Source organism: Triticum aestivum, chromosome 5D (assembly GCF_018294505.1).
Source record: "Triticum aestivum cultivar Chinese Spring chromosome 5D, IWGSC CS RefSeq v2.1, whole genome shotgun sequence".
Taxonomy (NCBI): domain Eukaryota; kingdom Viridiplantae; phylum Streptophyta; class Magnoliopsida; order Poales; family Poaceae; genus Triticum; species Triticum aestivum.
The window spans coordinates 560097156-560112143 of NC_057808.1; the positions used below are offsets into that span (position 1 = coordinate 560097156).

The 14988-nt window shown below is 42.1% G+C and overlaps 1 protein-coding gene across 5 annotated transcripts; it reads left to right on the forward strand.

The window, feature by feature from the left end:
- Window positions 1-759: 759 nt before the first annotated feature.
- Window positions 760-8655, forward strand: LOC123123889 (uncharacterized). Of its 5 annotated transcripts, none has more exons than XR_006460884.1 (18): window positions 760-914; window positions 1300-1447; window positions 2843-2992; window positions 3112-3228; window positions 3298-3382; window positions 3631-3739; window positions 3842-3909; window positions 4003-4128; window positions 4220-4790; window positions 4903-5218; window positions 5491-5694; window positions 5811-5871; window positions 6847-6963; window positions 7171-7284; window positions 7363-7449; window positions 7843-7909; window positions 8204-8335; window positions 8414-8655. XR_006460884.1 is itself a non-coding variant. In XM_044544526.1 (17 exons), the coding sequence occupies exons 2-16, from the start codon at window positions 1338-1340 to the stop codon at window positions 7867-7869; spliced, it is 2262 nt and encodes a 753-aa protein (XP_044400461.1). In that variant the 5' UTR covers window positions 760-914; window positions 1300-1337; the 3' UTR covers window positions 7870-7909; window positions 8204-8655. The 5 variants fall into 5 exon arrangements, 3 of the variants coding, with proteins under 3 accessions (XP_044400461.1, XP_044400460.1, XP_044400462.1); XR_006460883.1 differs by having other exon boundaries at window positions 8207-8335; XM_044544526.1 differs by having other exon boundaries at window positions 8204-8655.
- The last annotated feature ends 6333 nt before the right edge of the window (window positions 8656-14988 follow it).

The following is a 14988-nucleotide window of genomic DNA, read 5'->3' on the forward strand; positions in this document are numbered from 1 at the left end:
AGAGTACAAACTATGCTCTAAAAATACTAAAAGATTAAAAGAAATATATTAGAGCACTACAAATGTACGCATGTACTACAAAATTATTGAACATATTGAGTACTAGATATTTATATAGGACATATTTATTTATATATTTCAAAAAAAGTTAAACGGGCCGTGCCGTGCCGGCCCGTGTGCCCAGCCTCCAGGCCCAGTTAGCACGGCCCGTTTGGCCAGCTATACCTCGCTCCATCTCCTGCACAGCCATCCCTCTCCCTCGATCCATCTCCCGCGCCGCCGTTTTTCTCTCTTGCGCTGCTGAGGTGTGCGCCACCAGACCCCTCTTCCTTGGATCTGCGTCGACGGCTTATTCCTCTCATCCTCTATCGATCTGATGTGCATCTGCAGGATACAAGGGGAAGAAGGCAGGGGTTAGGTGGAGATAATTGCATGTTTAGTCCTTATAGTTGCAGGCAATATCCAACATGGTCCTCATAGTTAGGAAGTACTTCAATACAGTCCTTATACATATGCGAATACAGCGGCTATACGGTCCTTGAGGGTGTAACAACGGTCCTGGCTATACGTAGCCCGTATCCGTCCACTGCCACGTCAGCATCGGTCCCACATGTTAGCCAAGCAAACCCTTCCGCCACGTGGGAAGCGGAACGGTCCACGCGGGCGGGCTTTGGGCCGGGCCGGGCCGACGCGGAAGGAAGGAAGGAAGGAAGGCGGGCCTGCTGTAGTACACGGCTACACCCACCCGCCACGGACGGACGCGGCCTCTCTCATCTCACCTGTCTGCCCTTCCCCACCGCGTGCCGACTCTCTCTCCTCTCCTCCCCTCCCCTATCTCGCGCGACCTAGCTGGAACGCCGCCCCCCGCTGGACGGCGGCTCGGCGCCCCCCCTCCCCTCCCCTTCTCGTCGGAGGTACGGCTCCCACTCCTCTCCTCACGATTCCGCCCTCCTCCCCCTCCGCAATTCCGTCGGAGGCGCGCCCGCGCCCGCTTTTGCTTTCCGCTCTGGGTCAAATTGGCGCGCTGGATCTGAGCTGCCGCCCCGATTCGGGTGCAAATCGAATCGGGGGATGGCCAGCGGCGCCCCGCCCGCCGTCTGCTGATTGCCTACCGCGGCTCCCCGCAGGTCGGGTGGGAGCTAGAATTTGGTTGGCGGGTCTGTTTGCTTGGGGAATTGCACAGGGGCGTGGTCTTGGCCTTCTTTCTTTTGCGTTACCCCTAAAAACTGTCCCCTTAACTTTACTCTTCTTTCATAGAATTTCATTCATCAGTATCTAAAATTATTGTTTGGTGCTCAGTTTAATTTTATTTTAGGTGAATATAAAGGAGGACTGAAATGGCTGAAAATTGGGTAGAAGAAGCCTCGAAAAATGCTTCTGCTCCGACGTCATTCTCTGGATCGCCCCCTAGTTGTCAAACCTCTTCGACAAGAAGATCAAGGCAAAGGTAGAATACTACATTACTACTTCATGCCATTGTTATCTATTTGCAGTCTTAGCTAGACAAGTTAGCCAAAATCACAAAGTAGCAGATTAGTTTCATTCAGAGCAAGTGTCAGTTCACCAGCTAAAACAAGTTGCATGTTCTAGACCAACGTGTATGTTCACTTCTGCAACTTTTGATTGTATGTACAACTCTCGTTAACCAATGTTGCATGATTGTGCAATGTTTGACGTATGAAATGAGGAGAGTTTACTGAGTTTGATTGTACCTTCACAGTTTTGTTTGTTTTTTAATGATTTTAACTTCTCTACCTAATAATAATAAAAGGGTTATTGCTTCTGGCGGTACATCACAGAAATAACCCCTAAACTATGCCACCCATAAGTGAAGAAAAATGATTCGTTTTTTAATTCAGAAACGCCGCCAGGTTTAATTCTTTTACATAGATACTCTCACAGAAGACAGGAACACGAGTAGTGTGATGGCTAAGGCCGCAGCCTTCCACAGGGTAGACATGTGTTCGATCCCTGGTTCTGCCCCGTTTTTCTTCCCTTTTTTCTCTCCAGCGCGCCTCCTCCTCCCGCATGCGGTAACGGGCCTGCCCATTTGCGGGTCAACGCGTCCCCTCATTTTAACTTTGCTACTAAATCAGCGACAATTAATATGGATCCGACGGAGTAGCAATTATTGTTATTAGACAACCAATATGAAATAATATTTGTAAAATGGAACTTGTATCTTATTTGACCCTAAGGCTAGCACAATAAGGGCTGGCATGGTGCCAGGCTGCTGACTCCACTGAATTTAAAATGAAATTCTCCACCAGAAAAAAGGCTGCTGACCCTTCATGCCTGCTGTGTCAAATGATCTGCTGTCCACTATCCTCTTCGACATGCGTTGCTGTTAGTGAGTTTGGGACTAGTTCACGAGCTATGGCATTAACATTTATGCTTAACAAAGTTTAGGACAATACTGGGCCTGAATGTCACCAGAGCAAAAGCTTGATTCTGTGACCTAGGAACTTACACATTTGCTTATGTCCTGACTCATGAAAATAAGCCCTGCCGGGCATCTATCCTTTTGAAAAAGTGATTTAGTTGCTAATGCCAACCTGTGATTTTACCCCCGACATTGTTAATTCTGCTGTTTTTTTTTTTGCTGCTAGTGTCCTTTGATATGCCTGCTATAGGGTGATCATGATGCTATCCTACATGGCACCAGATCTTAGTGCCTCAAATGGTGCTACTATTTCTTGCTCTGTAACCAATTCTGTGAAAAAAAGTCCTGCATGAGACCATTTTCTGAATATTGTTGCAACAAGTTCAGTAGTAGTATTGTATTAACATTGTCAGTTTGTCACTTGTTGAATATAACCTTTGCCTTGTCCATTATTATCAGAAACATATTCCATCTATTAAGTCATCGAGAGGTGTCTCCTCGAACAAAACACCAAGCTAAAAGGCATTGGAATAAGCCTCCGACTTGCGGCGCTGGTTACAGTGAGTTAAGATATTCAGCTACAGATGCTAAACATGATTTATTTTCGTGGTAAGGAAGCTCTCTTTTCACCAAGAAATGTTTCTGTTGACACCTGGGTTGAGAATGTTATACTTCCGGTTTGACGTTTTCCGTCCACTGGCTAAGATTTTTGAACTTGCTGTGCACAGGGCAGAATCACAGTCCCTGCATCGTTGGTCTGCAAAGTATTGCCCTCTTATGCCACCCCCTAGGTCAACTATTGCAGCTGCATTCAGTTCGGATGGGAAAACACTTGCATCAACGCAGTAAGTTAATTTACTAGCTGAATATATGAACTAAACATAGTATGAGAACTGACTATCTCTTTTCTCCAGTGGTGACCATACTGTTAAAATAATTGACTGCCAAACAGGGAAATGTTTGAAAGTGTTGGGTGGACATCGGCGCACACCTTGGGTGGTATGTTTTTTTCTGACACTGGCACAATTTGGTAGTGCATTTGAACAGGGAGTAAGCTATTGAATATATGGCTCTAATAACGATGTGATGCATTGTTTTTGTAATCATTTGACCAAGCAGCATCAGTTTATCTTTTTTTTTTGGCCTGTCTAAATAAAATATGAAAATGGAGTTTAATAATTTACAGTTCTGTTTATTAGCCGATGTTATAGCACAAGTGTGTTTACGAAGCTACTGTTCTATTGCAGGTTAGATATCATCCCTTACATTCTGATATACTTGCCAGCGGGAGTTTGGATCATGAAGTCCGTCTTTGGGATGCTAATACCTCAGATTGTATTGGATCTCAGGATTTCCGTAATATCCTTTAAACAGTCTCTAGCTCCATTCATCATTGTTAGCTTCTGTCTAATGGCATTTCTGAAGCAACACTAATTTTGTATTATGTTCCTTTGGCAGAGAGGCCAATTGCATCCATTGCATTTCATGCAAGGGGGGAGATTCTAGCAGTTGCATCAGGTCACAAAGTAGGACTCCCAGTGTTAAACTCATAGCAAAATATTCTTTATGTAATTCTTCTATGAACAGTTGAAATAACTTGCACCTAATTTATGTGTCAGTTGTTCATATGGAACTACAATAGGCGAGGGGAGTCTTCTGCCCCGACCATTATATTAAGAACCCGCCGTTCGTTGAGAGCTGTGCATTTCCACCCTCATGGTGCTCCATATCTTCTTACGGCAGAGGTAGAAAATGTAGAATATGAATATCCTTTGTACTTCATTATGCGTTCCTGTTATATAATTTTTGTTTACTCATATGTACCTTGAATTTCAGGTTAACAATCTTGACTCCGCAGACTCACAGCTGACCCATGCAACATCTACTGGCTATTCAAACTATCCCTCAGCTTTGTTTTTTGCAAACATCAACTCTAGAGGCTATCCACATCTTGAGTCTAATGTGTCATCACCTTGCCTAATTTGGCCTGCATTCCTCAGGGATGATGGAAGTCTATATATTCCTCGAAATGACTTGGCTAGTGGTTCAACCAATGTGCAGCAGAGTTCATCATCTTTAGCTCAAAATGTATTGGCGTCAGATGCTGAAAACCAGCAGTCTGACCAGTCTGTAACCCCTATGGATGTATGTCCAGGGGAACCATCTGCGTCTAGTGATGTTCAAATGCCTTCCACGAGCAACAGCCTGCCACTTCCGGCAATAGCCAGGCCTTCAGGATCTGCTGTTGATCGTATGCCAGTGAATTCATTCACCACTAGTGGGTTAGATGTTCAAATGTTTCTAAGAAATTCAGAGGGTGGAAATCACCATCACGATCTCTTCAGTGACTCGCGTAGCTGGGAGCTGCCTTTTTTGCATGGTTGGTTGATGGCCCAAAGTCAGACAGGTTTGCACCCTGCATTTCTGAACAATACTGTCCTTAAAATCCTGCCTCTTGGTGGTGTTATTGTGATTAACTTTACCAGGGAATCACAACGCATGAATTGTTCAACATCCAGGTGCTTCTTCATCGATACCGATTCCCGCTGGCAGTACTAGAGGATCAAATCGACACTACGCCTCACGCCCTCATGCTTCGGCCTCTGTACCAGGGGTTGGGAATTCACTTCTGGGTCCACAAATCGATGAAGCTGAGGCTCGTGCTGCGTCCTTAGGTGTTGGATCAGAACTTGCTACCTCACTGTTTTCTGCCGGCGCTGCTGAATTACCTTGTACAGTGAAGCTTAGAGTATGGCGGCATGATATCAAGAATCCATGTGTTGCATTAGAAACCAAGGCATGCTGCTTGACAATCTCTCATGCCGTTCTTTGCAGGTGATCCCTTGTACTTTGGTTACTTTTTCTCTCTCTTTCCTGTACAACACAAGTTGTTGTTAGTCTCTTCATATTATTTACCAATGCCTTCACTGTTGTGTATACAGAAGATGGATCTATGCTCCATTCTTACCTCATCTCTGAACTTACTTAGTAATGTTACTAAATAGTTCCAAGTAGAATGCATATGTGGTAGATTTGCCTAACGGGGATTGTGCTTTTATGTTTGACGGAGTTGGACTTCTGTACTTATAAGTTATTAATTGTTGCAGTGAAATGGGTGCCCATTTCTCCCCCTGTGGACGATTTCTGGTGGCTTGTGTTGCATGTTTGCTGCCTCAAACAGAAGGTGACCAGGGTAACCAATTACCTGTGCAGTATGAGTCTACAGGAGCTGGAACATCACCAACTCGTCACCCACTTCCCTCCCATGGAGTGATTTATGAGCTTCGGGTTTATTCTCTTGAGGAGGCAACGTAATTTTTCTCACTGTTGACTGTTCTATTACTGTAGTTCGTTCTTTATCAGCCTATCAGGTTACTGTTTTGTAAATGGTATCCTTACTTTAAAGTTGTGAATGTGTTTCTTGCAGATTTGGAGAAATTCTCACGTCCAGAGCAATAAGAGCGGCTCATTGTTTAACGTCCATTCAGGTTATTGTGTTCACTTTTGTTTGTGTGTGTGTGTTTGCATCAATTTTTCTTTTTTATGTTGGGAAAATAACTTGTGGTTTGTGTCTCAAGTATCATGATGCAAGTGAGCCTCTTTGGTGTGGCCGCATTGACCACGTTTGTGTAATACAGGTTTAGAGGGTGCGCACTTGCCGCATAACCATGTTGGCAAATCAGGCTAAAATTCAAAGCCACATATTAGTTATGTAGTCCTTTTTAACCCAAACAAACAAGAACCCTCCTTCTGTTTCTCAAAGACACAAACAGGAAACCTTGTCAAAGGATAACAAGAAATACAGAACAATTGAACACAGCACAAGCAGCAAATGCCCTCTTCTTTAATTCCAAATACTTCTCCCATTTCTGGTGTGACTTCTTCCTCTCGTTCTTGGTTCTGCACCCAGCAAAGCAAAGAGCAAATCAAACGAAACTAACTGACATAACCTGGAAAGCACAAAGTATTTCAGTACATGTGACACATTGATGATTTAACACGTATGGTTTATTCTTCTCCTTTTGTGAATAGAGCAGTAGTCATAACAAATGGATTTGGTCAGGTGTTATGATAAGATATATGCTCACTTCTTTTTTACATTCCCATGCTTCTAATCACTACGAAAGCATGGTCCCACTAAAGCAATATCTGAACTTTTTTTCATTTGGAAGCTCCCTCCCACCTGCATCAGGGCATATGCCATTAGAATAACCTCTATTAAATAAGAACACATGTGCGCAGTGTACTGCCATGCAGTGTGTGTCCAGGTTCTGTGGGAGTCCCAGCTGTTGACCCAAAAATTACAGAAATTACCAATCTTGTTATTAATTCCAGTATTGGAGATTTTTAGCAGGCTTTTTTTGCATGGTCTTCTGCATTGCAGACCCATCCCTGAGACATCAGGCTGCAGTTATGCAATTCTCAGAGTTTAATCTGAGCCTAATGTCTTTTCTTTGATGCAGTTTTCGCCTACTTCAGAACACATACTGTTGGCATATGGACGTCGTCATAGCTCGCTGCTCAGGAGCATTGTTATGGATGCGGAGACGACTGGAATTCCTGTATATACTATCTTAGAGGTGCGTGCGGTGCTCACCCCATAGCATAGGTTGCACATCATAATGATAGGCTGGCTATACTTTTTTTGGAGGCAATATCCTGTCTATGCTGGCGTTGCAGTTACATATATCTTTTCTATACCCGGGATTCAAAACCATTTGCTTATTACAGTTCATAACTCTATGTCATGCTATGATGTAATGCCATTGTTCTTTCCATCAATTTAGGTTTACCGAGTATCGGACATGGAGCTGGTAAGAGTTCTTCCTAGTGCTGAAGATGAAGTCAATGTTGCATGCTTTCATCCTTCCCCTGGAGGTGGTCTTGTTTATGGGACTAAGGTGAATCTACAACTACCTCATCGACAAAGTTGATGTATTATTTTCATTGCTGACGCTTCCACTGGTTTTGAACTATAGGAAGGGAAGCTCAGGATCCTACAACACAATGGCGCAGACGCTGCAAGCATGGGGCTGAATTGCTTTATCGAGGAAAATATGCTTGAGGTAGCAAGCTCCCTTCCAAACAGCCTGTTCATCTATGATTGTCCCTTGTTTGCGTTTTCCGCTGTGTCAGTGTGCATAAGGCTCAAGCATATTTTCGTGTGGGGGCATGTTAAGGAGGCTGTAGAAACCTGCATGGAGGTGTTTGTTCTGAGCATATCTCTGCATATGAGTTGTTTGTCTTTGATCTATATATGCACTTTTTTCAGAGCTGAGCAAAAACAGAATATGGTCTTCTGTATCTTGCCAGAGCGTTGACCAAGTGTCGTTTGATTGATTGCTTACATCTCTAGTGTCATTTACCTGCTTCACTTGTGTAACTGCCAGGATGCTCTTCGGCCGCTTTTATTTGTTTTGTTTAGCGTGATATAACACTAACACTGTTATACCTTGCAGGTTCAGAGGTATGCGTTGGAAGGCTGAATGATCATTTGCGTCATGAGCTTATATGTGTCCTTCCCTGGTAATTACTGCTTGCCAACATCTCATTTGACGCTTGTTTGAGCTGTGGTAGTTGCATTCCTGGTCCCAGACATTATCCTGTTGACCTCTTGGATTTGATATTTAATTATTTACTTTTTTTTTTGCATTTGAAGTCTACAATGAAAGCTTGCTTTAAAGTTTTATTTGGCATTGGAGTCTACTATGATGTTTTTGATATTTAGTTGTTTGCTAGTTTTTTCTTTTGGCATTGGAGTCCTGCTTTTCGAGTGGCTTTGCTGATACTTCTATATGACTGAAAAAATGATTGTCCCAGCAGGAACTTTTGTCTGCAAGCTCCATTTTTGTTTAGGAGAGCCTCATGGACTAAATTACAAGATATCATCAGGGCCTCCGACTAAATCTTTCGAGCGGCAGATGATTCTCCACGAGTTTGTTCAAGTGCAATGTACTGATCTATTGCTGGTTTCCAGAGAATGCTGTGGGCCGACTCTAATCGTGCATCGTTTTGCAACTTTTAACTCAGGTCTGTGCACAGGCGGTGTGATGATGTAAATTTGGCATGGTCATCGTTGCTGTCAAGTTCCCACGACCCTGTAATTATAAAACTGTACATGTAATCTCCAATCAGCTTAAAACAACCGCTGTTGTATTTTAGAAAGCTCGCAATCCTAATCCTCAAGTTTCTTTTACGTGGGAAATGTTTGTACTATTTCTGTCCTGACCAATGCCAGTGATTTGCATTAACAAATCTTTGTATTGTGTCAACGTTATTTGGTTCCCTTTTTTGCTTGCATAAAATTTCCTTGGAAGTTATGAATGACTTTCTGAAAGTTACTAAAAACAGTTTATGAGGATAGGCAGCGAATAGGCCTTTGGCCTTGTTCTCTTGGCTTATGTAAGCCATTACTTTGACCTTGTTCTCTTGGCTTTTCCTTTGGGCTTGTTCTCTTTGCCTCCTTGGAAAGAACCAACATTTCACTCACTGTAAATGAGGAACCAACATTTCACTCGCTGTAAATGAGGAATTAACATTTCACTTGCTGTAAACGAGATGCAATATTTTCTGAGAGAAAATTTTGGTGATTGCTTGGTAATCAAGGCACTGTTCAAAATATTTTTTAGAGGCACAGTTTCAAAATATGTGCAGCATTGAAGCAGGTCTACGTTTTCTGCAACATCGTCTACTAAAAGTTAATAATGTTAAATGTATCCTATGGAATGATGATGAAAGCTCAAGAAATATGTCCACACGGCAAACTTTTGTAGAGTCCCAAACACATCTTATATAAAGTTCAAGAAATGTCTACAAACGGCAAACTTTTCCAGAGTCCCAAACACATCTTACATAAAGTTCAAGAAATATATGTCCACGCGGTAAACTTTTCCATGTCCCAAACACATCCTATATACTCCATCACTAACTTATTTATCTCAAAATGAGCATATGCAAGAGTTTGGACCTGGTTCAGTGCTCGTTTGGACCTATATAGGGTGTGTTTGGGACTTGGAAAACCTTGGACCTAGTTCAGTGCTCATTTGGACCTATATAGTTTTTGTCTACAATAACAGATCCTCATTTTTCAAGTCCAAACTGAACTAGTCAATATAATGCTCATTTGGACCTATATAGTTAACAATAACAGATCCAAACGAGCACTAAACTAGTTGCTAGTTATTTTCCACACAAAGAATACATTATCACAGTTCAACAGGGCTTTCGGGAAGAGAACCCTTACCCGTTCACCGTGGCGCTGATGCTTTCGGGAAGAGAACCCTTACCCATTCACTAATTTGGTTCTACATCCATGACATGACCTCCCTGTCAACATTGTCGGTGGCTCCCTCATGGTCCATCTCACACCGCCACCATGCCACTATTGCAATGCTTCACTCACCTAGTCAATTATATATGTTCATGCAAACTATCATTGATGTGTGTGCCGTAGTGGATCTTTTCTCCCGTTGCAACGCATAGACATATATGCTAGTGGTCTTCTATTCCCCGCCATTGCCATCGGCTTCATTAGGTAGAAGTGGCCCTTGCCTCTGAAGGTCGCACGGGGACTTGGGGAGACCTTGCCGTGGACGCACGGAGTGGCAGCGGCAATGAACATCTTTTAAAAATATATAGAGTACAGTTAGAAAATGAAACAGATTAAAAAAAGGAGATTTAAAAAGTGAAAGAAAAAAGTTAGAAATAAAAGAATAACCAAAAAAACCCAAAAGAAACTGCATAGAGCCAAAGAAAAAAAAACACATCCGACAGAAAAAAAGAGAAACAATAGAAAATAAAAATCAGAAGAAAACCATCAGAACAAACAAAAAAACCAGAGCATTTCGGCCCAAAACCGTCAATATATATGTGGTACATTTTGAAAAACAAGGTGAACATTTTTTTAATAATGTTTAACATTTTAACTATATGGTGAAGATTTTTAAATACACATTCAACATTTAATAAGTACTAGTTGGACATTTATTAGATACATTACTTATATTTTTAAATAAAGTTCATTTGTTTTTAATGCACTATGAGCATATTTTGATATACCATGAACATATTTTTAAGCGAGCGAACACCTTTATAAAAAAATACATGAAGATTTTCAAAATGAGTGAACACTTTTTAATGAATTCATGACTATTTTACTTTTCAATGTGTGCCAACTTTAACACAATGTTGAATTTTGTATTATTAAATGGATAATATATTGGTCACATATAAGTATTATATAAATTCTTTTCGTGCATATCTAACAATTAGTGTATTTTTACCATAAAAATCGAGAAATATATAAGCACAATGAAACTAAAAACATAATAAGAAAAGAGGAAAAAATGAAACTGCACTACTTGGGTCAGCCTATGATGGTTGTATGAGAGTTACCCTAGTTTTTGTTTTTGAGTCACAAGAGTTTTTTTTAGCGTATTGAGTCACAAGAGGTACCCCAGTGTATAACAGCTTCCAACTGGTTTTCGGATGATTTTCTGCATTTTTCTCCAGGTTCGTTTACAGGTTTTTCATAGTCATGTGTTAAGCAATGTTTGTCGTGTATTAAAAGTATTTACCATATAATTTTTGATTTTTTTTCATATTGCTATTCAAAAATGTTTTTTCTGAACTAAATTTGTTCATCATGCATTAAAAAAATGTGAGTATAATTAAAAGAATTATTCACACATTTAGAAATTGTTAATGTATTATTGAAAAGTGTTTATGTATTGTTGCAAACAAATTTATAAAAAGAAAAGGAGTAATAAATAAATAAGAAAATGAAGATAGAGAAATAAAAAGTAAACAAAAACACAAAAGAAAATTCAACCAAAAAACAGCATATAAATTATGCTGAAATGGACTTGCATAAAGGAATAAAAATAGAAAATAAATAATAAAATAGAGAAATAAAATATAGCAGAAACATAAAGAAATATCAATAGAACAACTCTGGGCATTGTCGATGCCACTCGATCTCTGCGTCACTTCAATTCCAACTCTTTGGTGGCTAAAAAAAGGTTGGATGCTCGTTTTTTGGTAAGCTTTCTTCACTGCTCCGCTGTTGAAGACTTTCAAAGCTTTGCGCCAACTTTTATCTCCTTCAAGGCTTTTTCTCTATTCTAGTTACCATGAGCATCTTTAACAGGCGCGCAACACGCGATGCCCTAAAACAACCTTTACAGCATCGAAATAGCAACTTTTTGTGCGCAGCAGAGCGCTGGCTCCGGCTACCGCTGCAAAATATTGCACGCGCTGCAAAAAAAAAGACGCGCGAGCCCATCACAAACAACATTTGACACTCAAATAGAACCAAGAAGATCAAACACATAAAAAATAAATCAACAATAAATAGTTCAATTTATTCCAATACAACAAATAGTTCAAAAATACAACATCAAATATACAAATCACTAGTTTTGTCCGTCATTCCATGCCCACCACTCCTCGATTAGATCCTTTTGAAGATCGTCGTGCGTTTCGTCACGTCGAATGGCATGATAGGAGCAACAAATCGGGCCTCCCTCGCAGCCCTGCACCGCACTCGCATGGGATGTCCCAAGAGCTCATACTGAGAGTAGTCTAAATCTTGGCCACACTCATTCTCGATGATCATGTGTTATGCATGATCACACAAGCGTGCATGTTGTACCAAAGAATCTTTTGATCCCAAAATCTAGCCGGTCCTCTCACAATAGCAAATTGGGCTTGCAAAATCCCAAAAGCTCTCTCCACATCTTTCCTAGCCGCCGCCTGAGCATTGTGGAAATCAAGATTTTTCTTACCTTCCAGTTTTTTCAACGGCTTCACAAATGTTTGCCACTTTGGGTAGATGCCATCCGCAAGATAGTAGCCATAGTTATATGTATCGCCATTTGCTACAAACTGCACCGGTGGCAGTTCACCATTTGCAATTTTATTCATGAGTGATGACCGATTAAGAATGTTGATGTCATTCAAAGATCCAGGCATTCCAAAAAAGCATGCCAAATCCAAGTTACTTGATCGGCCACCACTTCAAGGATTATAGTGGAACCCTTTTTCTGGCCATGGAATTGTCCATGCCATGCCATAGGACAGTTCTTCCAACTCCAATGCATGCAATCTATTGAGCTAAGCAAACCTGGGAACCCCCGCGCTTTGTTCATCTCCAAAAGCCTTGCGGCGTCTTCAGCATTGGGAGCTCTCAAATACCCCGGACCAAACACTTGCACAATTCCGACTGCGAAGCGCTTGAGACACATGATGGCTTGACTCTCACACATGGCCAAGTGGTCATCAACTAGATCAACCGGAATACCGTATGCCAACATACACAAAGCGGCTGTCACCTTTTGAAAGGTTGTAGGATCGAAAGTATGTCTAGAGGGGGGGGGGGTGATTAGACTACTTAACCAAATAAAAATCTAGCATTTTCCCAATTTTAGTTCTTGGTAGATTTTAGCAACTTAACACAAGTCAAGCAATCAACCTACACATGCAATTCTAAGAGTATAGCAGCCGAATGTAAAACAATTGCATATGAAGGTAAAGGGGATGAGATAGAGGGAGCAAACGCAATGTTGACACGGAGATTTTTTTATCCGTGGTTCCGATAAGTGGTGCTATCGTACATCCACGTTGATGGAGACTTCAACCCACGAAGGGTAACGGTTGCGCGAGTCCACGGAGGGCTCCACTCACGAAGGGTCCACGAAGAAGCAACCTTGTCTATCCCACCATGGCCGTCACCCACGAAGGACTTGCCTCACTAGGGTAGATCTTCACGAAGTAGGCGATCTCCTTGCCCTTACAAACTCCTTGGTTCAACTCCACAATCTTGTCGGAGGCTCCCAAGTGACACCTAGCCAATCTAGGAGACACCACTCTCCAAGAAGTAACAAATGGTGTGTTGATGATGAACTCCTTGCTCTTGTGCTTCAAATGATAGTCTCCCCAACACTCAACTCTCTCTCATAGGACTGGATTTGGTAGAAAGAAGATTTGAGTGGAAAGCAACTTGGGGAAGGCTAGAGATCAAGATTTATGTGGTTGGAATGGAATATCTTGATCTCAACACAAGTGTAGGTGGTTCTCTCTCAAAAAATATGTATTGGAAGTGTAGGCATGTTCTGATGGCTCTCTTCATGAATGAAGAGTGGGTGGAGGGGTATATATAGCCTCCACACAAAATCTAACCGTTACACACAAATCACCAAACTCGGTGGGACCGAATCAGAGAACTCGGTCAGACCGATTGGTTCATAATGTGACCGTTAGGTGTTTCGGTGGGACCGACATGTCAACTCGGTGTAACCGATATCATTAGGGTTAGGGCATAACGCAATCTCGGTGAGACCGATTACACAAACTCGGTGGGACCGATTTTGGTAATAGTCGAACAGAGAGTTGGTCAGGCAAACTCGGTGGGACCGATTCGCTCATCTCGGTGGGACCGAAACGTTACGAAAAGGAAACAAAGTGTTTGCATTGCAATCTCGGTGGGACCGATCGCTCATCTCGGTTTGACCGCGAAACGTTACGAAGGGAAATAGAGAGATTACAACCCCATCTCGGTGAGACCGAGATCCCTATCGGTGAGACTGAAAAGACTAGGGTTTCTGGCAGTGGCTATGTCAACTGAACTCGGTGGCGCCGGATAAAGAATCGGTGGGGCCGAGTTGGACTTTTGGGTTTGGAACATATGTGGATATGAGAAAGTAGTGGAGGGTTTTGGAGCATATCACTAAGCATTTTGAGCAAGCACCTCATTAAGCAACACCTCATCCCTTCTTAATAGTATTGGCTTTTCCTATAGACTCAATGTGATCTTGGATCACTAAAATAGAAAATGTAGAGTCTTGTGCTTTGAGCTTAAGCCAATCTTTTGTCCTTAGCATTTTGAAGGTTCCACTTTCATATCCATGCCATGCCAACCATTGAGCTTTCCTGAAATATCTATCTTGAAATAGCATTAGCTCAATAAGCTATATGTTGTTAGGAATTACCAAAACCACCCAGGGATAGTTGCACTTTCAAAGGTGCTATGCCCGAGTTCCCCGACGGCATTCCTCCTTCGTTGAAAAAACTGATCATGGCTCGCCAGTTTCTCTGCAATGCGCCTGAACAACTCGGTGCTCATCCTAAAACGGCGCCGAAAGTATGACTCAAGGTATATGAGATTATCCACAAAATAGTGCCTCATCAATCTGTTGTCGGCATCGATCTTATCCCTCCAAATTTTCTGACGACCCATAACCGAACCACCGTGCTTCGGCTTTTTATTGATGTGCATAGCTAGGATCATTGCAAGGTCCTCCTCCTCTTCAATATCAAATTCTTCGTCGGAAGAATCATATGACGAACTCATCTATAATATTGAAATTAAACTAGTCTATAAAACTACAAACAACATGCACCAAATTCATATACAAAATGTGAAGTTGAAGCAATACATACCTCACAAGCGTTTTGTCGAACACCTTGTGGGCGCCGAGCGGCAGTGGGCGGCCTGGCGCTGTTCGTCGGAGGAATGGCGCGCTCGAGAGGCGGCGGCGACTAGAGGAGGTGGAGGAAGCAGCGGCGGCGCGGGGATAGGCCGGGGAAGCGTCGTCGAGTCGCCGGAG

What these genes read in the sequence shown, in the direction of transcription:
- LOC123123889 (XM_044544526.1), top strand. Translation starts at nt 1,338, where the DNA reads ATGGCTGAAAATTGGGTAGAAGAAGCCTCGAAAAATGCTTCTGCTCCG. An exon ending in AAACATGATTTATTTTCGTG is followed by an intron (nt 2,993 to 3,111) that starts GTAAGGAAGCTC and finishes TGCTGTGCACAG; the next exon opens with GGCAGAATCACAGTCCCTGC. An exon ending in TATTGGATCTCAGGATTTCC is followed by an intron (nt 3,740 to 3,841) that starts GTAATATCCTTT and finishes TTCCTTTGGCAG; the next exon opens with AGAGGCCAATTGCATCCATT.